At 38.7% G+C, this 22641-nt stretch overlaps 1 protein-coding gene across 1 annotated transcript; it reads left to right on the forward strand.

Moving 5' to 3' along the window:
• The first annotated feature begins 1712 nt into the window (after positions 1-1712).
• Positions 1713-9640, forward strand: FABP12 (fatty acid binding protein 12). The gene is made up of 5 exons (XM_045560698.1): positions 1713-1768; positions 4156-4292; positions 5917-6089; positions 7570-7671; positions 9503-9640. Exons 2-5 carry the CDS (start codon positions 4220-4222, stop codon positions 9575-9577), a joined length of 423 nt encoding a protein of 140 aa, XP_045416654.1. The 5' UTR covers positions 1713-1768; positions 4156-4219; the 3' UTR covers positions 9578-9640.
• The last annotated feature ends 13001 nt before the right edge of the window (positions 9641-22641 follow it).

The following is a 22641-nucleotide window of genomic DNA, read 5'->3' on the forward strand; positions in this document are numbered from 1 at the left end:
TTATCAGGGTGGGGAAGGCAAAGTGAAAGCTTATGAAACTGCACCCTCACACTCCCACCTTTCTCCAGCTCTGGCTAAGATGGTGAATTAAAAAATACTATATTTGGTGATGGTCGTGGGGAAGAACGGCAGAAATTAGGGCTGCTCTAAAGCTGTGGTCCCCAGCCCCAGGGCCACCGACCCATATTGCTCTGTGGGCTGTTAGGAACCGGGCGCACAGCAGGAGGTGAGAGGAAGTCGAGTGAGTGAAGCTTCATCTGTATTTACAGCTGCTCCCCATTGCTGGCATCACCGCCTGAGCTCCACCTCCTGTCAGATCAGCGGTGTCATTAGATTCTCACAGGAGCGAGAACCCTACTGTTAGCTGTGCATGCAAGGGATCTAGGTTGTGTGCCCCTTATGAGAATCGAATGCCTGATGATCTGAGGTGGAGCTGAGGCAGTGATGCTAGCGCTGGGGAGCAGCTGCAAATACAGATTATCATTAGCAGAGAGGTTTGACTGCACAATAAATGTAATGTGCTTGAATCGTCCCAAAACCATCCCTTCCCACCCCCCACCCCAGTCCATAGAAAAATTGCCTTCCATGAAACTGGTCCCTGGTGCCAAAAACGTTGGGGACCGCTGCTCCAAAGGATCTTAAGAATTCAGGGGTTGGTAGTCCATAGCATAGTGCTATTTAATTCACAAGCCTGCCCTCTACAGAAATAAAACGAATCTTGGAGAATTTCTAGACTATTGAAAACTCAACTAATAACCCCAATTGTGGCTACTGTGCTTGATGTGTGATCTTTGCTAGTGCAGATTAACATAGCATCAGGTACATGGTATGCAGACATTTATTTGACATTCTTTTCTACCCGGTCAGGAAAGATCGGAAACCATTTGCTTTACGTGGAACAGACAGAAGTATATATTTACAGTTTTGTTCCAGGTCTATGTTAACTTCTGCTCTCTGTCATAATGTAATCCGATGACATCTGGGCTGTCTGGACATCCTGCACAACACCATGTTGATCAGGTAGGATGAGCAAGAAGTGGATAGCGTACTCGAGGCCTCAGTAAAATACATGCAATACAGAGTACGGGAGTTAAAGTTGGTGATGATTGAGGGACCTTCCACTATTGTACAGTGGGGGTCCAGCATGGTCTAGGGTATATAAAGATATTTTTTTCAAATGACCAATTACCATATTTTGCCTCCTCTACCAAAATTCTTGTAGGACCTTTTGCTTATGGTGGCAAATATATTGCACGTTTAGGAACGTGCTCCAGCCCACATACTGGATGAGGTGAAAAGCTCCCTGCTTTGAGTGGAGCCTGGAGCAGGAAAGAGATCTGCAGGAAGTCAGGGCTACAGTATAAGCCACCCTGGTGCTTGGGCCATATGATTGGCAAACTATGGTGTTGGAGGTGTTAGTGATAGGAAAAGACGTACTTTGTGTATGTGTGTATATATACATACATATAAGCGTCACATATATAAGCATCACAGCACAGGCTTCTGAGGTTCTGGAGCAAGGCCACACCATCTGCAACAGAGTCATATATGCCTTTTGAAAAAGAGTGTCCAGTGTGTTACTGGGGCCCCGTGGAGACGGAATTGTTGACTATAGGACGCTAAGTAACAGTGTGTCCGGAACTGTCCATTATGAGCTGGCTTCTGTCAGACCCACGAGTCAGAACCTCAGGCAGGCCCAGCAACAGTCCATCGTAAGACTGAAATTGAGCATCTGGGATCAGGCCTAAACAAGACTGGAAGTCATAAGGTAACAGCATGAGCAGGTGGCCCAGATCCCCGTGTCACCCAACATGGCCATGCCGATACCTCTCCCTCAGATCATGCCTAGGACAATATGGGGGTCCTCTTGGACCAGCTCAAGAAGGAGAAAAAGCCTGAGCATTTAATGGGTTGGTCAGTTCAGTCTGGGGGGGCAAGCTGAAAATGAACAGTCATTTCATTACTCTCAGGGTGTGAGGGGGCTTGAGGAACTGGTAAGGGAACATCATCTCAGTGCACAAGGCTCATAGTGGTGCACCTCTTACCCATTTCATGTGGAGGGAGTGTGGCTTGAGACAGGAATAGACACATACATATGGGCAGAGGCGAATAGTCAGGGTCAGGGGTCTGGAAGGAAAGGACTGAAAAATTGCAGTCAAGGATGTTTGATGTAAAGGAATGTGGGTGGACATATGGGAGTGGACACCACAAAACATCCATCACAGAAGAAACACTGAATCACCAAGTAGACAAAATATCTAGGCCAGTTGACATTAGCCAGTCTTTGAGCTGACACGATGGACACATGAATGGAGGGGCCACAGTGGCAGAGATAGAAGCCACATGTGGGCTCTATCTCATGCTTCAGCTACTGACACCTCTGCAAGTCTAACCTACCTTCGAGAGAGATCAACGCCTCTCTCACCATGACACCTTCTTCAAGGAGGTGATTTTCAATCAGTGGTTTTCCTTGTTATAGAGAGAGGATCAATGTGCATCCAACATATGTAACAACACATTCAACATTTTCTTGAAAAATACTGGGAGTTTAGTATCTTTGGTGCCTAATTTTATTGCCTACAATACCCTCAGTGGTGGATCACTTCCTGGATTCAGCCTCATGCCTACCTAATTGAGTGGATATAACCTTACAGACTGTACACTTAGATGTAAAAAAAATCATAATGTTACATTGCCTAACTCAGAAAAGGAAAACCAACCAACGAACTATGGTACCTTTACCAATAAAGCTATCTTTATCATAGCTGGGACACTAAATCTATAGTGTATGCAAAGTTTCTTAGCCACATATTAAGTGTGTAACAGTAATAACACTAGTTACTCTGTAAATGTTATTTGAGTAATTATCAGTAAGACTATTGGCCTGGATAAGTGCCTTTATAGATACTGGAATTTGGAAATTTAACATTTTAACAAGAATTATTATACTCTCGTTCCTGTTTTAAAAGAATTTTAGGCTGGGTGCAGTGGCTCACACCTGTAATACTAGCACTCTGGGAGGCCGAGGCGGGCGGATCGTTTGAGCTCAGGAGTTTGAGACCAGCCAGAGCAAGAGCGAGACCCCGTCTCTACTAAAAAAATAGAAAGAAATTATCTGGCCAACTAAAATATATATAGAAAAAATTAGCCGGGCATGGTGGCGCATGCCTGTAGTCCCAGCTGCTTGGGAGGCTGAGGCAGGAGGATTGCTTGAGCCCAGGAGTTTGAGGTTGCTGTGAGCTAGGCTGATGCCACGGCACTCTAGCCTGGGCAACAAAGTGAGACTCTGCCTCAATAAATAAATAAATAAATAAATAAAAATAAAAGAATTTTATAACGTCAGTTTTTCTTAATATCACTATGTCAACATATGGACATCAAGCACTTCCTAGAATTAACAACGATGTCCTCAGGGGCTGATGGCAGGTATAACGGTGTATTTGTCCTTTAAGTTGAAAGAAACAGAAACTGGCTTAAACTAAGGAGCCTCTACGAAGAAGATATTTGTTGTTCTCATGGCAATGACCACTCTCTAAGCTTATGGGAAGTTGCACTGGCACCTGGAGAACCATCAGGAACAGGGCTGTATGTGCGTGGAACACGGTCTCTTTCTTTTTTCTCTGTTCCATTTTCTTGCTCAGTATGCACATGGCTTAAATTGGTTGTTTCAACCCTTACTAAACTTTTTACTTCCAATGCCAGATATCATCTATAAAGTCTCTCTGGTTCTTAGTTAAAACTATCAAGAATGAGAATATTATATCTGTAAATATCCAACAAATTGGCTTTTTCTGAATCACCCTTGGTCAGAGAAGAGAGAGACCTGGGGCATTGGAGCCCAATGGCATCAGCAGAGAGGTCCGGGCACACCCCTTGTATACAGCTTTGTGTGTGGCAAGGCCTAGGGAAGGGAAGTACCATCTAGTTTTGATCCTAACTTAGTGCTGGAAAAGTTATATCTAATCCTGCTAAATACTCTACCATGTTTCTATTTTCATCCTGACTTATTTACATTTAAGAAAGCTTTTCTGCTTTGGATGGTATTCAGGGAAAATTGCAAGAATTAGAGTTTCTTTCTTTTTTTTTCCTCCTGACTTTTTTCATTGCACTGTCTATCCAGAATTATATTAAAAACAGGTTCTGATACTATTTCAGGGAATAGCAACATACACACCCCTATGAAGCTATTTTTCTTTGAGATCAACTTATCTCAAACAGAATGGTTGATCAGCTCCAAGGAACATGGAAATCTGTTTCTTGTGAAAATTTCGACGAATACATGAAGGAACTGGGTGAGTTTTGTTTACTTGTGTATCGTAGCCAATAAAAATGGGAGTTTTGATAGCATAGAACTTGCTCTGTATAAAATAATATTAATCTTGGACTCTCTAATTTTTTACATAGAAAAAATAAATATTGATTCAGCACCAAGAGACAGTTGTATGCAAAGCTAGGCTGGAATTGACATAGTCCCTTACGTAATTTACCATGGGTTTACATTAACAAAACATGCAGGCACCATATACTAAACAGCAAATGATTTTACTAAATGATTTAAAACAAAAAGACACAATTATTTTAAAAAAATGACATGTTACAAACATTTGCTCTAATCTTCAGAGGTCTTCAGAATAGATCTTGTCTTCTAGCTTCCAGTGGCTGCTGGCATTTCTCAGCGTGTGGGTGCAACACTCCAATCTTTGCTTCCGTTTTCACACTGCCTTTTCCTCTGTAGTCTAACATCCCTCTTCTCTCTTATAAGGAAACTTGTGGTTATATTTAGGGTCCACTCTGATAATCCAGGAGAATCTCCCCATCTCAGATCCTTAAGTTAACCACATCTGCAAAGTCCCCTTTGGCATATAAGGTAACATTCGCAAGTTCCAGAGATTAGAACATGAATATCTTTGGAGACCATTATCCAGTCTGTCACATCCTGTGGTTGTATTTTACAATATGAATTCCGTAATCCGTATTATAGTATTTCCCCAATATATCTTCTCTCAGAAATTTAATTTAGGCATTGCTGTGTATATAGTGCTATTTCTATTGAAAATATTCCTACATGTGATACACAAAGCTGTGTGTGCAAGGATGTTCACCGCAGAATTATTTATAATAACAAAAATGGAAAAAAATTGCTCATAAATAGGGAGACAGATAAAATAAATTTTGGTATATACATACCATGGAACATTATGTAGCTATGAATAAATATATCTATACGTACAGACTTGGAAAATCTTTAAGACATACATGTAAGAGGAAAAAGCAAGTTGAATAACAATGGATATAATATTTATATTTTTAAAAATTCTATATATGGTGGTGATGGTTGGACAACATTGTGATAAACTTAATGCCACTGGATTGTACACTTAAAATTGTTAACATGGGGAATTTATGTTACATATTTTTTACCACAATAAGAAATACATAGATGAGAATAATAATAGAGAAAACAAACTCCATATATGTGTTCATATAAGAATGTAAGTGAAGAGCTTACATTCTTACATTATATGAATAATCTGAATCAAAGTATTTTGGTTATTTGTGAGTGGATATAATTGTAAAATAAGGGGATAAAATAAAGCTCATAGCTTTAATCAGATTTTCAGAGGGATCCATAAATCAACAAGATTAATAACCACTGGACTAGAGAAACAAGCCACACACTTAACAACAGCTAGAGACTGGTTGTTTTGTGTGCAAAAAATGAGTTTTTTTTTTCCTGCAAAAAGTAATCTATTTTAACATCTAATGGTGGAGCTACTAGCTTTAGAGATGTGAATTTATGAAGGATTAAATCTTTTCAACTCACAAACCTCCTGGTTAACAAAGAGTTACCCAGATAATCTAAGTTCTTGGAGCCAACAACAAATTTAACTACATGTCCTTTTATCTGGTTTCCAGGAATAGGAAGAGCCAGCAGGAAACTGGGCTGTCTGGCAAAACCCAGAGTGACCATCAGTACAAATGGAGATGTGATCACAATCAAAACCAAAAGCATCTTTAAAAACAATAAGATCTCCTTTAAACTGGGAGAAGAGTTTGAGGAAACCACACCAAGTGGCCGTAAAACCAAGGTGAGGCCTACAACAATTTGTCAGATAAATTTTATAAGAATATTAGTTAGAAATCATCCAAAGTAAGTAAGCAATTATAGCAAACATGTTTAAAGTCTTTATGATAAACTTTTGGCAAAAGCCTAATTCTGAGGATGTTAAATGTTAATATACAAATTTCCTGGGATATTTGAAAAATGCCTACTGCTCAATCCCATCCTCAGCGACTTTGATGTCTGGGGTAGACACCTGAAAATGGCATTTTTTAATAAGTCTCAATTGATGCTTAGCAGACCACATTTTAAGAATCATTTTATTAGATTAATATTTACACTTCTCAGAAACAAAACTTCTCCCTTTCCATTTTGCAGCAGTTTTCCATGCATAAAGTTGTAATGAATTAAACTTGTATTAGTTGCTTGTTTTAAATTTGTATTAGGCAAAGTTAGGCCATCGTAACAAATGAATCACAAGGTCACAGTGGTGGATTTATTTCTAGCTCACAGTCCATATGTAACGTTGGGGTGGAGCTGGGGAAGTTTGTGTATGTAAAGCGGGGTGGATAGGGTATCTGCCCCTCTTAATCTCTCAGGGATCCAGGCCAGAGGAGGTTCAACTGCCTTGTAGCTGCACCATCTGGAAATTGTGGTCTTCTCAGTCTACAAGATAAAGAGACACTGATTGGCCTTTTTATTGCCTCTGCCTGAAAGTGATGCACAGAGTTTTCATTTGTATCTCATGGGCTCCAATTGAAATACATCATTTATTTGAAATACATAATTTACTTTCATGTTTATTGTTTATTGTCTGTCTCTCTGCACCAGAATGTGAGTTTCTCAAAGACAGGATTTCCTGTCTCACAGAACCCAGAGCTTGGTCATGATAGTTCAATAAATATTTGTTGTTTGAATAAATGAACTCAACGTAGGATTGTTAAACTATATGGAGGATAATATCCTGATAAAAGAAACTGTCATACCACTTTAATAGACAGTTACTATTAATAAATAAATATGAGACTTTAAATTCCTGTGGCATATAAAATGGAAGAAAAATTTTGATCTAAAATGTTTAATAAAGATGTCTGCGCTAAATCCAAAAAAAAAAATCTACTAGAAGGAAAAACCTGGAAAATATTGTTGGGGTAAAAAGAGGAAAGCGAACTTTTGAATTGGCTTCACATATATTTCTAAACTTGAAGTTTACTTGTGATTCTTTATGCAAAAAGATAACACTTTGCCTAAATAGTAAAAAATAAAAAGAAAATTTCACTTACTCTTCAAGATAATATTATGTTTTTACTCTTGTAAAACTTTTTTTCCCCAGCAGAATTAGCCAACAAATTTACTGTTGACAAAGTCTTTTAAAATAAATGGGATTGTAAACAAATTCTAAAACTATCTGAGAATACCATAATAGCTAAAAAGAATTTGGCACCTGATGAAATTTTGGTGTTCAAATATGACAGTCTGATCTGAATTTTGTTTTGTCTGGTTTTCAGAGTAAAGTAACCTTAGATAACGATTCCTTGATTCAAGTTCAGGACTGGGATGGCAAGGAAGCCACCATAACAAGGAAACTGGTGGACGGGAAAATGGTGGTGGTGAGTGAGGTGGTTCTCATATTTCCTCATCTATTGCAGTCCCAGTGTAAAATCACTCAAGTAACTTGTTCTCAAACAATAACGAATGCCGTTTTTCTTTTTCTCTTACTTTATAAGAATGAGGAAAAACATGATCAGATAAATGTATAATCATTAATATTATAAAATGTGCATGGATTAGAGAAGTAAAAAACTAAAGAAAATTTTAAAAAATTCTTTGACTCACAGGTAAACCAAAGCAGGCATGTGTTTTTGCAAGAAAGACTTTTGCAGGGATTGAGGGTTGTTGCCGATCCTCTACTCCATGCCAGGATTAACCCCTCACTGTTCTTCCAACTCAACACCAAATGAAAGCATGAGAAGGAATTTTAAACTAGTGGTATGAAGGTGGAGTGGTATCTTTTTGGTCAATGGATGAGTTAACACAAGTAAGAAGTAATACTTATGTTGCTACCATGTCCCTAAATTTCCACATATTAATATTATTTACCCAATCCTCTCAATAGTCCTGTGAGCCAGATTTATTAGCCCATTTGACAGGCAAGGACTCCAAGATTCAGACACTGACTTACTTAAGTATATACAGCTAGAAAAATGTAATGGTGCTGAGATTAAAATCCAGTTGGTTTAATTCCAAAGTCTATACTTTATAGAATCCATCCTGCTCCCTGTTGGGATGGCTTTCAAGGTCTTTCCCACTTCTACAGAGTGGAGGGATCCTCTCAAACCCCCACCTGAACCAAAATGAATAAAAAGCTAATTTTGAACATACTATAAAATAGTTCTAAGGGAATATACAAGGTTCATACAGAAGTAAACAGCATCTAACCTCATTTCTTAATACAGGGATATTTTTTTCTTTCTATGAAAACAGTACATTTTAGGCCGGGTGCAATGGCTCATGCCTGTAATCCTAGCACTCTGGGAGGCCAAGGCAGGAGGATCACTTGAGGTCAGGAGTTCAAGACCAGACTCAGCAATAGCAAGACCCCATCTCTACTAAAAATAAAAAGAGATTAGCCAGACAACTAAAAATAGAAAGAAATTAGCCAGGCATGATGGTGCAGGCCTGTAGTCCCAGCTACTCAGGAGGCTGAGGCAGGAGGATTGCTTGAGCCCAGGAGTTTGAGGTTGCTGTGAGCTACAAAAAAAAGATACATTTTATTTCTTATAAAGTCAGAAGGGGAAGACTAGGGATGACTGATTTTATTGCTGCTTATCATGACATAGCCAATAAACAGATAGGTTTTATAGTTCATTAGGAGGAACACTAGACTCAGAATCCAAAGATGTGGATTTCCATCTCCACCAGTGAGTACTTTTGTGACTTTGGACAAGTTATTTATCCTCTCCAAAATTCAGATTCCTGGACTTCAAGATGTAGACAGTGTCTTCATGAAAGGTTTTCTGAGAGAATTACATATCATCATTATGTATCAGTGCTCTGAAAACCATAAAATACTATACTACATCAATGTAAGTTAGTATTCTTATTTGAAAAATGTAGAGTATGTAAAATAACAAAACTGCTTCAATGTTGGCATTTAAAGTATTTTAATAAGTACTTAAAATTCCAAACTGTGTGCTTGCTTTCTTCATAAATATATAAACATGATATATACGTTATATATGCACCATATGTACCACATATATGTGATTTTCCATATTATATATAATATGGCAAAATCAGCTAACAAATAGGTCTTATTTATATAGGTTTCTTTTCAAGACTTTTAAGGAATGCGTGTATGGATATTACTTAGTTTACGTTCTTCTGAACATCAATTTCACCAACAATACTTACCCATCTCATCCTTCTTTTGTCTTCTAGGAAAGTGCTGTGAATGATGTTACCTGCACACGGACGTATGAGAGAGTATCAGCAGATACAGTCTCAAACTCTTAAGCTTTCTCAGGCTGTGATCCAAACTACTGAGGTTGTTTAAATACAACTTCCAAGTAAAATATTGTGGCTGTTAATATGAAAGAGCCTTTCTTTGCACAAGCATCAACAATTTTGTTTGCTCTGTTAAATATGCCCATATCATATACTACCTTGGCATTGGCAGCTATGAGAAATGAGGGTGATATTTCAATGCAGGGCTGGGATAACATGTTCAAACAGGCACTTCATACTGATTTTCTTCTCATTATGCATTTTCTGTCCGTCCTCTAAATTCAACATGATCTGTTCTATATTGGGAAAATAATATTAATTTTTTAATAAACTAGTTAGGACATATAGTATACCTCACAGATTGCAGCCTCAACTGTATGTGAAAGGATAAGAAAGATGTTTGGAGCTAAAAGCAATAACTGACATCTAATATAATATCTTACTATTATTGCAGAGAACACCAAAACCACTACCATCATCACTGAAAGCCACATAAAAGGAGAGTATTTTGTTGTATTGGCAGCAAACGTCATGCAATATTAGGCCTGGGAGGGTTGTAGAAACTATGTGGACTGACCATGTTATTTTGTGGATGGAGAAGCAGGCCCAAGTCGGTTAACTGTCCACTTCAGTATCACCCAGATTATTTCAGGAAGAACTGGAACCAAAATCCATGTTTCTCAATTATTAACTTCACAACCACAACAAAGTGAATTTAGATTGGAACTGTTAGTTAGAAACAGGTTCATAGTGTACAGTTATGAGCCAAGTGAAATACTACATGGAACTAATACATAAACAAGCTTCCCTTTGTCTTAAAACATGTGGCAGAATGCCAAAGCTCAGTCCAGATGAGGACGTAGAGTTTGACCATTTGAACTTGTGGCCTGTCACTGCTTATTTGTCTGATTGGCACATGGGGGATCTTGGTATTCTGGTAGAAATGGAAGAAGTGCTTGTTTGTTTTTTGGTTTACTGAAATGACAAAGAAGATAATGGAAGGCATAGAAAGATATCTGTCCCCTGAGCTTCTTGGACTGGACAGAGAGAGGATTCCGGGCAGAGGCTGAAGGAGCAATTTTCTTGAGACCCCGTGCGTGGAGGTGGATGTGAGCAGCTCTGCTGCAGGCGTAGGTAACAGCTTGCTGTAGAGATAGGAGAGAAGCAGTCTGCCCATCGGAATGGAGCCCTGCACTGCTCTGACACCTCGAGGGTCAGTGGCTGCAGGAGCTTTGGAAACCAGTGCTCTTGGCATTGGTATTAGTGTCTTGCCTGCTGTGGTAATGGAGATACTCTCATAGGCAGCAGGGGACAGTACAAGAAGCCTTGTGATGAAGGGTTAGTTATGAGATACCAAGAAGACACAGGAGGGACATCCCTGGTGATTCTCAGGAACACCTTTGTGGGCAGGGCCTGGGAGCAGGGTGGACTTTGCAAGGGCTGGTGTTCTGCATGACCGAGTGTGAGCAAGAACATGACATTTGGATATTGATGTTAATACGATGTTACTTGTCAATAATCTAGTGAAGTCTAGGGACCTCTGAGTACTCAAAAAAAAAAAAAAAAAAACCCACAAAAGTACAACAGCAACCAAAGATTGTCAGTAGTGATAAACTGCATGCCTACCTTCCTCCCACTTCCTTTGCCCAGCTGAGAATCACTAAAGCAGGAAGTCATTCACCGTGGTTGATGGAAGTGCATATCCTTCAGGGGTGGTTGGGCAACCATCTAGATAAACCAAATCAAATAAGACACATTGCTGCTCCAAAGTGATATGGTAATTCAGGATTCAGGATTTGCTGCACATCTGCCATGTAGCAGGCACTGTCTGAGAGCTGGTGATAGAAGAATCAGGTCATGTTTGCTGCCCTTGATCAACCCAGTAGAGAAATGGTATATTGGAAAGGTATCACATGGGCACACTAATCTCTGGGAATTTATAAGCAACAGGTTATAAAACAAATGTTTCTATCTGGGCAGAAAGATCTAAAACTACTTTCTTGGTGACTAATTGCCTTGCCTGGGATACAAGACACCTAGCAACAGGGTGGCAGACACGTCAACAGTGAGGACAGCAGTCTGGGTCGGAAAATCATGGAGGGACTCCTACTGTTCCTTTACACAACACCTGTCCTGGAGACTTCATGCTTCTGTGCTGCAACCTCAGTGTAGCTTGTATCAGTTTAGTTCGAGTCAATTATCATTAATCAAGACAATTGAGGAACATGGAGTTATACCTAGTGAGGTATAACCTTTTCTTTTTAAGTTGTAAACAAATTCTTTAAAAATATATTCTTTGATTCATATCTACCCAAACTATACTAAAATAGCCATTAGAAAACGACTGACGGAGGATGTTTAGATTTATTTAAACAGAGTTAATATTGAATATTTCCTATCTGGTAAATAAGTTTGGGAAAATAATGTTCCATTTGAATAATGTGATTGACAAGAACCTGAGACAGAAAATGAAATAGCAATAATAATAACAGACTGTTGAGTACTTATTAAGTGCCAGACACTATGTTTAAACTTTCTATGCATAACCTCATCTTCTTCAGGAGATATTTATAAAAGTATAAACTAAGACTCAGAGAGGTTAAATATTTAGCTTAAAGTTCCTCAGCTGATCAATACCAGAGCCAGAGTTCAAAACTAGCTCTCTGTCCCTCCAAAGTCTAAGTTTGTTAGCCATGATGCCAGAAGCTTCTCCAGAAATTGAGATTATGAGTTTCTTTTAGAGTGTTCCTACGTTATAATAAATACTAGCATATTAAGTATGAAGTGTCAGATTTCCTTAAGTATTAAGTCTGGCAGTTGATATCTCTGACATTTCACTTTGACACTTCTTGTTTTGTTTTTATTGTGAAGGTACATCCTCATTCTTCCAAATGCATGGTTTGGCTTGTGATTATCTTTCCAATTTTTTTTAGAGCAATTTTTATGAAACCATGAATAAGTACAAAGTTTGTGTTATTTTTGAATATGAGTTCTGTCGTGGAACCAATGCAGTGCAGACAGCTCGAAATATCAACAAAGTGTTTGGGAAGGATGTGGCTAATGAACGCATAGTATATCGATGGTTTGAGAAGTTCCATTCTGGTGATTTTCATCTTGAAAATGAGCTACATGGGTGACCTGAGACCAAGGGGGATAATGAGCTGAGAGCTGTAGTGGAAGCAAATCCATATTAACCTACGTGTGAATTAGCAGCAAGGTTTGACATTACTACTCCAACAATATCAGACCATTGGAAACAAATTAGCAAGGTAAAGAAGCTGGATAGATGGGTTCCGCATGAATTAAACAAGCATCAGAAGAGAAAGCGTCTCGAAGCTTGCCTTGCTTTGCTGTCATGACATAAGGCAAACTATTTCTACACCATATTGTTACATGTGATGAAAATGGATTCTTTTTGACAATTGCAAGGGTTTGGATCATGCTGGTAGGACCAAAGAATATGACATTTGAGTAAAGATTTGAAGGCAGTTAGGGAATGAGCCACGCATATAACTCAGGAAGAGAAATGAGACTGAATAAAGGCTCTGTGGTACCAGCATGCGGTGATTGAGGAAAAGCAAGACAGCAAGTATAGCAGGAAAAGACTGAGCAAATGGAAGAGTAGTAGGAGAAAAAGGCAGAGAGATAATGGTAGAGAGAGATTGTAGTGAGCCTTGTTGGCCAGGGCAAGGATTTTGGCTTTTACTTTGAGTGAGATGGGCGCCCCTGAAGGGTGGTTAGGAGAAGGGTGACGTGATCTGATGTACATTTTAGCAGGATCATGGCTGTCAGGTTCAGAAAGTCAGAGGTAAGTAGGTCAATTAGGAAATCATAACAACATTCCAAGCATGTACTGATGGTGCCTCCTAGTAGGGAGGACAACGGGGAGGGTGAGAAGCAGTGGGATTTGGCGTATATTTCTAAGTTAGAGCTAACAGAATTTATTGATGGACTGGCTTTTAAAGCAGGAGAGAGCTATTTAAAAAAGCTCTATTTAAAAATTTTTGGTCTTAGAAAGATGCATGTCATTAATTGACATTATAGCTACGTATGCCAAAACAATTGCTTGATTCTATAGGTTCACTGAAAAACTACACAGAGCAAGACAGAACCAGTTAAACTGATCCCCCCAGAAGTGGCTAATTTATTTATTTAGAAAGCACTAGCGACTTCCCCTTCTGGCTAAATAGAGTAGCAGGGGCCGGATTTACTTTTCCACCTATAACAACAAAAACTGGACAAATTATATATAAAACAATGGTTTTCAAGGCAAGACATCAGGCAAAAAGAACAGTGATCCCTGAGAGAAGAGAAACAGATGAGGTGAGCACAATCACTGCCCCGGCCTCTTTGCGTGCCTGTAGGAGTTTCATCACCAGCTGGGCAGCATGCTCTAGCCTCACAAGTCTGAGTCCCAGCTTCGCGGAACCCCTCCTCCAAGCACTGGCATTCTAATACTCCATCCCTTTCCTTTTGCTCCTGCAGTCATAGGGGGTAGTAGCTGAGTCCTGCTGTCACTCTCTTTGTGTTAACTCTGTGTAACTTTTTTAGTTCTCCAATACCAGCTTCAACATTCCTTGTATTAAAATCTCTTTGATGTGTGGTTTCTACTTTTCTGACCAATATAGAATGCCTACTGTGTGTGTCCAGGAATGTACTAGGTCACTTATGCTGTAAAAAATTTTGATAAAACCCAATCTGTCGGATAAAAACCATCCTCGTTTTGTAATTAATAAGCCTTAGAGAAGTTAAATAATTTTCCCCGAGTTTATGGAGATGCTCATGGTACTGCCAAGATCCATGTCTACTGCATTGTAAAGGCTTTGCTGTCACTAAGTAATATTGTAGTTGGACAAAGGGCTTTGAAAGAAAATTAAGGATTATTGCTATTTTGTGTCACTTTAATTTTACTTGAATGCATTTATAACTAGAAAGCAACTCTTCTTATAAAATGCATTCCAAAGTCAAGCACTTGTAGCAATTTCCTCCACGATTGGACGATCTACTGTATTTTCATAATTTATTCATATAAATAGCCATCTATAAAAACTAATGTCCTCATCATTTAGTTCTGGCAGATATTGAAGACTGAGGAAGGGATAGGAAAATAATTTGGACTCAATTCTATCAATATTAATATTTTTTCAATTCCTATGATGGAGTATTGGCACTTGTAGTTTGAGTTTTTGCAGTGGTGTTTGTGGTGACCTTCGAACACCAAGCACAAGCTTATCAAATGTGGAACGTAGGAGATCTTACATGCAAGATATAAGATCTTATGCTTGGCAACATTTACTTCATCTATTCGCTTGAGAAGAGTCTAAAATGTGTTTCAAAATAATAAAGTCTTGGTAAGCCACTACTTTCAAACATTTGGCTGACTTAGAACAACTCAAGTTGGCATAATTTTGAATCTAGATTCTAGCTACTTTCTTCCCTTGCAATACCGCCCTTCATTTTCTTGTTTCCCGGAGAATCACTGACCTAGGATTTCCAACTCCTATACAAATACAGAAGTGTAGAGTTGGCATGTTGTGGCCCTGAGGATGTAGACATCTCTTCTGAATTCTCTACTCCAGTACCTACCTCCATTCCCACTACTCCAGGACTGGCCAAGGGCAAAAGCTCTGCTCTCCCTACCTCCCCACATTGGACCTCAAAGGCATTTTCGTAAAGAACAATGTTATTAAAATGGAAGATATGCATTACTGAAATGAGCTTGTATTAATGCTAATACTACACGTACAGATGAGATAAAAAGGAATTTGGGAACTTGGTTCTAGCCACAATATATAATAGTCAGGATTGGATATAGTCTCATGCCGTAAATGGCTAGAACACTGAACAAAATGTATGAAGCAGCTATTTTCAGATATTGGAGAACAGGAAATGCAGAACCATGATGCCTAAGGAAAGGGAAACATTTGAGGTGCACTCCCAACATCACCCCAGCTTTCTGTCTGGGGGCACAATGACTTCACCAAGCTTAGGAGAGATATTGAAAGGTAGAGACTTTGAGACAGCTGGAAGATGTGGGGCAGGGTTCTGAAGAGGAGGGAATCTATAGGAAAAAAGAACTCTAGAAATCTGTATTAAGGATTCCCTTTATTTTGGGTAAAATCCTTAGCTCTGCATGCGTGCAGTGAAACTTCAATGAACCTAGGGAAAGAATGACCAGAGAGATGTCAAGTGAAAAATTCTTGCAGCTCATACAGGGCAGAGAGTTGTTTTATCTGTGGCCCGTTAGAGTGGAGATCCTTGGTACTCAACTGGGGCCTAGAAAGACCCCAGAAGGGTCTTGTCTTGGCACTGGGGCTAAACTATTCCTAGAGTAAAGGATACACTAGAACCACCTTAACAATGCTTAAAAACTATCATTGAAAAGCACAAGCTGATCTGCAAATAACATAAATTCCTGTAAGAATAAAAATCAACACTGTTTAAAGAGAGACAACAAAATTCAAGCACTTAATAATATTATACTCACAATTTTCCTGCATCCAATAAAAAATTATTACACATGACAAGAAACAGGAAAATAAGATTTATAATCAGGAATAAATTCTGTCTGTAGAGACAGACCCAGAAATGACAGAGATGATGGAATTAGCAGATGCAAACTTTAAAACATATAAATATCCCCAAATGCTCAAAAATTTAACGAACCTGAGCACAATAAAGAGATACATGGAAGATAAAACTTCTAGAAATAAAAATTACAGTATCTGAAATGGACATTTGCTGGATAGAATTAAAAACAGATTGGAAACTATAGAAGAAAAGATTAGTGAACTTGAAAACACAGCGATAGAATCTATCCAGGCTGAAGCACAAAGAGAAATGAAGGCTCAAAAATACTTTTTGCTAAAGAGAGCTTCCTTGCCCAAGTTTAAATAGCTTCCTGGAAGGAGGGGAAACCACAGCCCAGTGACTGCCTGATATGGGGATATAATCAGCTGTGAGCCTTCAGAAGCCTGCATTCCTGGCAGTTAGGGGTATGTGTGCTTCAGTCTTGAAAATGAAATAATGGATGACTAGGTAGCATCTACTACACTGCCTTTTTTGTTGTTGTTGTTAGAAATCTTGGAATTGACCATGAAGTATTAAAATATAAATTGATTTATGCAAATCATTTCTGTGAAAACTCATTTAAAAAAATTACCATGTTCTTTACATTTGTGATACAAAAGATTTCCTTTAAATTCTTACTACATTTTTTAAAAGTTTGTAAGATGAGGCTGGGTGTGGTGGCTCACACCTGTAATCCCAGCACTTTGGGAGGCCGAGATGGAAGGATGACTTGAGGCCAGCTGTTCCAGACCAGCCTGGGCAACATAGCAAGACCCTGTCTCTACAAAAAAGAAAAAGAAATAAAAAGTTTGTAAAATGAATTTATATACAACCATAAATTTTTTAAAAAAACAAGGCTGCTTTTCTTGATAATATAAATTCCAAGAGGTCAGGGATTTTTTTATTGTTGCGTTTAGTTTTGTTTTGTTGTTTTATCTGGAGCATTCAGAACTGTGTCTGGTATGCTTAGAAGTGCTAAGCAAATTCTGAGTGAATAACTCAGTGAATGAATCAGGCCCTATTTTATAGTATTTTTTATTGTTTTCCTCAAGGTGGTGCTGTGCACAGTATAAAGGGTCACTTAAGAAATGTGATTTCCCCCCCCAATATAGCCTTGATTTCTGATGAATTTTATTTCATTATCTAAGTATTTTTTTTGCTTTCCCAACTCTCCAACTTCCTGATCTTTCAGACTTATCTTCTTTACTGGAAGAGGCTTACAAGATTGTCAGAGGTGTTGGTTTTCTTGTCTTTTTCTCCAGCCCCCACACTCTCCTCCACCCCCTGCCTTTATCTCTATTAACATAATCTTTGTTAATTTGGACATAGTCCAGAACTCTTGCAAAATGGGAACATTTATAAATTTTCTCATATTTAGATTAGTGCTTTCCAATTCTGGGGAGACTGTTAAAAATCAGAACCTCTGAAGTGGGTGAGGGTATGGATTGGTGACTAGGAACCAGAATTTTCCAAAGAATTTGCAATTCAGATAGATATGCATACATGCTGTGAAGAAGTAAGCACTTTTATTAATTAGAGATTATAAGCTTTTTGTTGTTTTCATATAATTGTAGCTTTGGAAGAGGCATTTGGAGTTCTCTAGTTCTTCTCAATTTCTTTACTCTGGAAAAGGCATCTCAGTTTCCCATATTCTCATTAGTGTAAGTGGCAAAAGTAAGGCTAAAACCTCACATTTACCAGTGCTCTTTTCATTAGATTTGTCTTGCCATTTTAATTTAATTCTGAGCTAATTTTCATTATTGTTATATTGATGTAAAGTATTTTGAAATTTTTTTTCCATTTTTTTTATTTAAGCTTATTATGGGGGTACAAAAGTTCAGGTTATATATATTGCCATGCCCCCCCAACCCCTCGAGTCTGAGCTTCAAGCGTGTCCATTCCCTAGACAGTGCTCATCACACTCATCATGTAGGCATACACCCATCCTTCCCCTCACTCCTATCCCCCCCAGTCGGAACTTCAAGCGTGTCCATTCCCCAGTCAGCGCGCATCGCACTCATCAAGTAGGTATACACCCATCCCTTCCCCCCAGCCCTCACCTCTGTCCGATACCCAGTTGGTGTTATTCCCAAATGTGCACTTAGGTGATGATCAGGGAAACCAGTTTGCTGGTGAGTATATGTGGTGCTTATTTTTCCATTCTTGGGATAGTTCACTTAATAGGATGGGTTCCAACTCTCTCCAGGAGAACCAAAGAGAAAATATTTTTATTTTATTATTTTTCTTTCCTTGGGAGATAGAAATAAGGCTGTTAAATAACAAGCAGAGCCAATGAAGTATATTGACCTACGGGAGAAAATCAACTGAAGTTCACATACTCGTATTTTTTTTCTTGAATGTATAAATATGTATAAGAAAACATGTTTATTGTAGTCATCACTATAGTCACCACCATCATCAAGTCTTAGCTTAGTTACTAAATTCAATTAACCAATGATAATTCTTGAAAATTTTAACAGGTCTCTAGGATCTGGGAGAAATATAATTGCTGGTCAAATATCATGAGAACATCACACAAGCTAGTTGAGTCAGAGGACCTGGAAAAACAGTCTTAGTCTAGTGCTGTAAATAGAATTTCCCAGTCTAGGCCATTACTTGAAAGTCAGAGAATGGACCTGAGACTTTCTGTCAGTTAGAAGGACTAGCCCTGTAAGAGAAGCAGGTTTACAGAAAAGATAGCATCCCAAATATCTCTTAATTTTAGCTGCACCACTGAGTATCTGGCACGGATGGGGTTTTGGTACCCAGTAAAATCTGACAAATAGGCATTCAGAATGGAAAAGACCTATTTAGCCTCAAACCAGTCATGATCTTTACTTCAGCGATGCAGGGCCAACTTATCCACTAAGCCCAGCAGCACAGTGCACAATACTTTTAGGGACCCATGAAAATCTTAATTTCTCTTAAAATTAAAAAAAATGAACTTTTAGGGTCAAATAATATTTTAATTTTTTTCTCATATCAGAAAAATGTAACATTTTTAGGGCCCATACAAATCTATTAAATTTTGCCTGAAACAGAAAAAAGTATTTTAAATACTTAAAAGTTATATCAAAATAATTTTTAGTATTGATATTATTATGGTGGGAGGGACACAGGAAGGCAAAAATTGCTGGGGCGCATGGAGGCCATATGCTGCCCTGCATCTGTTGATCCACTAACTTTCAATGCATTTGTTATTGTTTGAGAGATTCCCCATCAGTAAACTTTTAGTTCTTATACTTTTAGGATGGTGAATTCTAGTAAACTCCTTTGAAGAACAATACTGCTGGATGTAAACTTTTGACCGTTTTCTGGTCATTTGCTAAATCGTAGCCAGTAGGATATTTTTCATGTCACTTGCTTTCTTAGCTCCCTATTTGTTCCCTCGCCCCCACTGTTTCCTGCTTTCTGTTCCCACAGAGCACACTCCAGAACACTCAATGTCAGGTAAATCTGCAATGGGATCGAATGATAATTCACAGTTTCAAATTTCATCAATATTCAGCTGTATGGACCATTATGGAAAAGGATAAAGTTAAGATAATGATGGAGCAATGAAAAGCAGTGATCTTTGAGGAAGCTTGTTGAGATTTCTTTCCGCCTGCCATGTTTGTTTTCCTTGAATGCATAGAGAACTTCCAGAGAGACACCAGGACTCACTGAGAAAATGCTGATCCTTCCATCTGGGTGCCCTCTTGCCATCGCTCTAATTCTCCAGTGGATTTCTCCATGTAATTGCCTTTTGGGAGATTAGCCTCCCTTTCCAATTCCAAACCTGAATGACACAAGGTTCAAAAGTTTGAGTTTAAAATAAGAGAACTGATTACTTAAGAAAAAAAAAAAAAACAGAGGCATTAAAGCTGACAGTTAGATAGTATTTAAGCATCTTCTCTCACCAACTTTGTTAAGACTGAGGACTGTTTATTGCAATCCTGTAACAAAGGAACTCTTGACCAGGGGCTCTTGATATACTTTAGCAGATAGCCCTGATTTAAATAGATGTATTGTTTTGGGGGAAAGTTGGATGTTGCCTGCTTCTGAGTCAGAAATATGATCTGTCCTATTCCCATCTATCCTCAGGGCACTGAGAAGGTCTGAGTTGTTGGTTTACCTCTCTCTTTCCATGCTCAACATTATCTTCAAGCATATTTCCCTAGTAAGCCACAGACTAGTTATTTTAACTCAGCATTTTTTTTAGTTTAATTAAAATACCTTTGTAGTTAGGAAATAATCTATACTCTTTCTGAACTGAAGAGTCTAAAGATATAGACACTGGGGAGTTAAATGTATTTGGCTAACAAAAGTCAAATTCCTATGAGCTCAAATCTGTCAGAAACTAACCTTGGAGTCTGTGCATAGTAGGCTTTTTAGGGGATCTATGTCACAATGATTCAACATGCATATTAAAGTGATCATAAAACTGTTTTGAAATGACAGTTTACACAGCATCAGTCAGTCGATATCATGGTCATCAACAAGGACAGTCCCTGCTCTCAAGATAAGAGTCATAACATAGACGTAGCAGGGATTGTCACCACAAAGCAATTGCTGCCTTGGGCCAAAGCAGTGCTGGGACCTCAGATGCTTCAAGTGTTCAGAGAAGAGAAGGGAATGAACTCAGGGCAGGAGCATTTGAGGTCAGTTTCACAGAAGGGATAGATTCAGGAGAACCTCTGTGACAAGACGTTTTAGAAGGGAATTTGGAAGAAGAGGATGAAGCAGGGAAGCAGGAATGAATCATCAGTAATGATTGATGAGAAAAGCAAATAATTGAATGGCAGGTTTTAGAACCTTGTACAGGGAAGAGATAATGGGATCTAGCTTCTCAGCTCTAGGGAGGTAAGGTCTTATTATCTCATTTTGCAGATAAAAAAAATATTTTGAGCCAAAATATCTGGAGAGGTTAAATTAGGTGACTAAGTCCTTAGTCCAGTGATTCTTTTCAAACTTTACTGGATGTGAATCACCTAGAGATTTTTAAATAGATTTCTGGGCTAAAACTCTAGGGAGTCCAACTCAGTAGGTGGAGGTGGGGTCTGGGATTTCCATTTTTTACAAGACCCTCAGGTGATCCTCAAGTGTGGAAACCTCATTTGAGAGATGGTGCTTTGATATAATAGACAATCATGGAACATCTGTGTCATATTCTTATGTTAAGAATAATCCTGATAAGTTTCCTTCAACTCTGATGGATGGACAAATACCCATCAGTGGTATTCCTTAATCATTTTCCTGGTTTTCAAAATTTCTTTCACGACCAGAAAATGGAGGCTTTCTTTCCATCATTGCCCAAGAATTTGGAAAGATCTACACAAATCTAAGTCCAGGCTCCTTGGACACAATACTTGTGATGATGGTCCCATGGAAGGCCTGAGAATCCTGGAGAGAGCGGAACACTGAGTTGGACCCTAGGTTTGAGTTCTGGCTTTGTGACTTGCTAGCTATTGATGCTTGGTTAAGTTTTTAACCCACGTTTTAGATTATCATCTATGTAATGGAGATAGCAAGACCTCCACTGATTATGTTATAGGATTATGGAAAGGACAGATAGTGGGGAAGTTCTCTAAAACTATGCAGACCTGCACAAATTTTTTAAAAAAATCATATAAGGATGCAATTCAACACACTTAATTTAATAACCAATATATACTTACTATAAGTAAGCCACTGTAGCAGTTACAGGGAAGTTGAATCCTCAGCCTTACTCTCAAAAAGGAAAAACCACGTAGATGAGCTATAACTTCCCACCTCCCTCATTTCCATCGTCTTTCAGTCCCTGACGTTGATCAGAGAGTGAGGCCACCAGAAAGCAGCATCCTGACTGTCGCCTCCTCCGAGGCTAAGAGAGAGAGCAAAAAGGAACTTACATATTCTTTTCCCTTTCTCTCCCTCTTTTTCCTTTTCCTTTGTAGACTGAAGAGGTTTGAGCCATCATGTGTCATCTTTTTGGGAAGTACTACGCTTTGGAAAAACTAAAAAAAAAAAAAAAAAAAAAGGCCTCTGTAGAAGCCCTGGAAAAGAAAATACAGAGTTGCTGGAATATTTTGCTTGGGATCAGGCTCTTTTGGAGAAGAGATAAAGGGCCTTTTTGAAGTTTCTACATTTTGTAGTTAACCTCACAGGGCAAATGTCCTGGTGGTGCGTGGGAAAAATGTGTTTGGCTTCGGTGTCCCACTTAATGTATGTTTTTGTATCCTAAGCAGAGAGATACGCAGTTATTAAATCCAAAGGCAGATTCAGGGTACGGGAGCAAATCCTCGCTAAAACAGGTTTACAGGTGATGCAAATCAGAATGTGATTACTGCAGCGGTATTTCAGGGAAGGGAAACTGCTAATCAGTCTGCCAGGTTTTAGTCTGAAACTGTCGGTTCTTGGCGTGCTCATGGCGGAAGAATGATCAGACACGCCAGAGTTATGCAAGCATGAAAATGAAGTTTATTGAGGAGAGAAAGATAGGATTATATGGCAAGAGCAAGATATAGGTTTATAGAGCATGGTAC

Source organism: Lemur catta, chromosome 9 (genome assembly GCF_020740605.2).
Source record: "Lemur catta isolate mLemCat1 chromosome 9, mLemCat1.pri, whole genome shotgun sequence".
Taxonomy (NCBI): domain Eukaryota; kingdom Metazoa; phylum Chordata; class Mammalia; order Primates; family Lemuridae; genus Lemur; species Lemur catta.

What these genes read in the sequence shown, in the direction of transcription:
- FABP12 (XM_045560698.1), top strand. Translation starts at nt 4,220, where the DNA reads ATGGTTGATCAGCTCCAAGGAACATGGAAATCTGTTTCTTGTGAAAAT. An exon ending in CAAGTGGCCGTAAAACCAAG is followed by an intron (nt 6,090 to 7,569) that starts GTGAGGCCTACA and finishes TCTGGTTTTCAG; the next exon opens with AGTAAAGTAACCTTAGATAA. An exon ending in TGGACGGGAAAATGGTGGTG is followed by an intron (nt 7,672 to 9,502) that starts GTGAGTGAGGTG and finishes TTTGTCTTCTAG; the next exon opens with GAAAGTGCTGTGAATGATGT.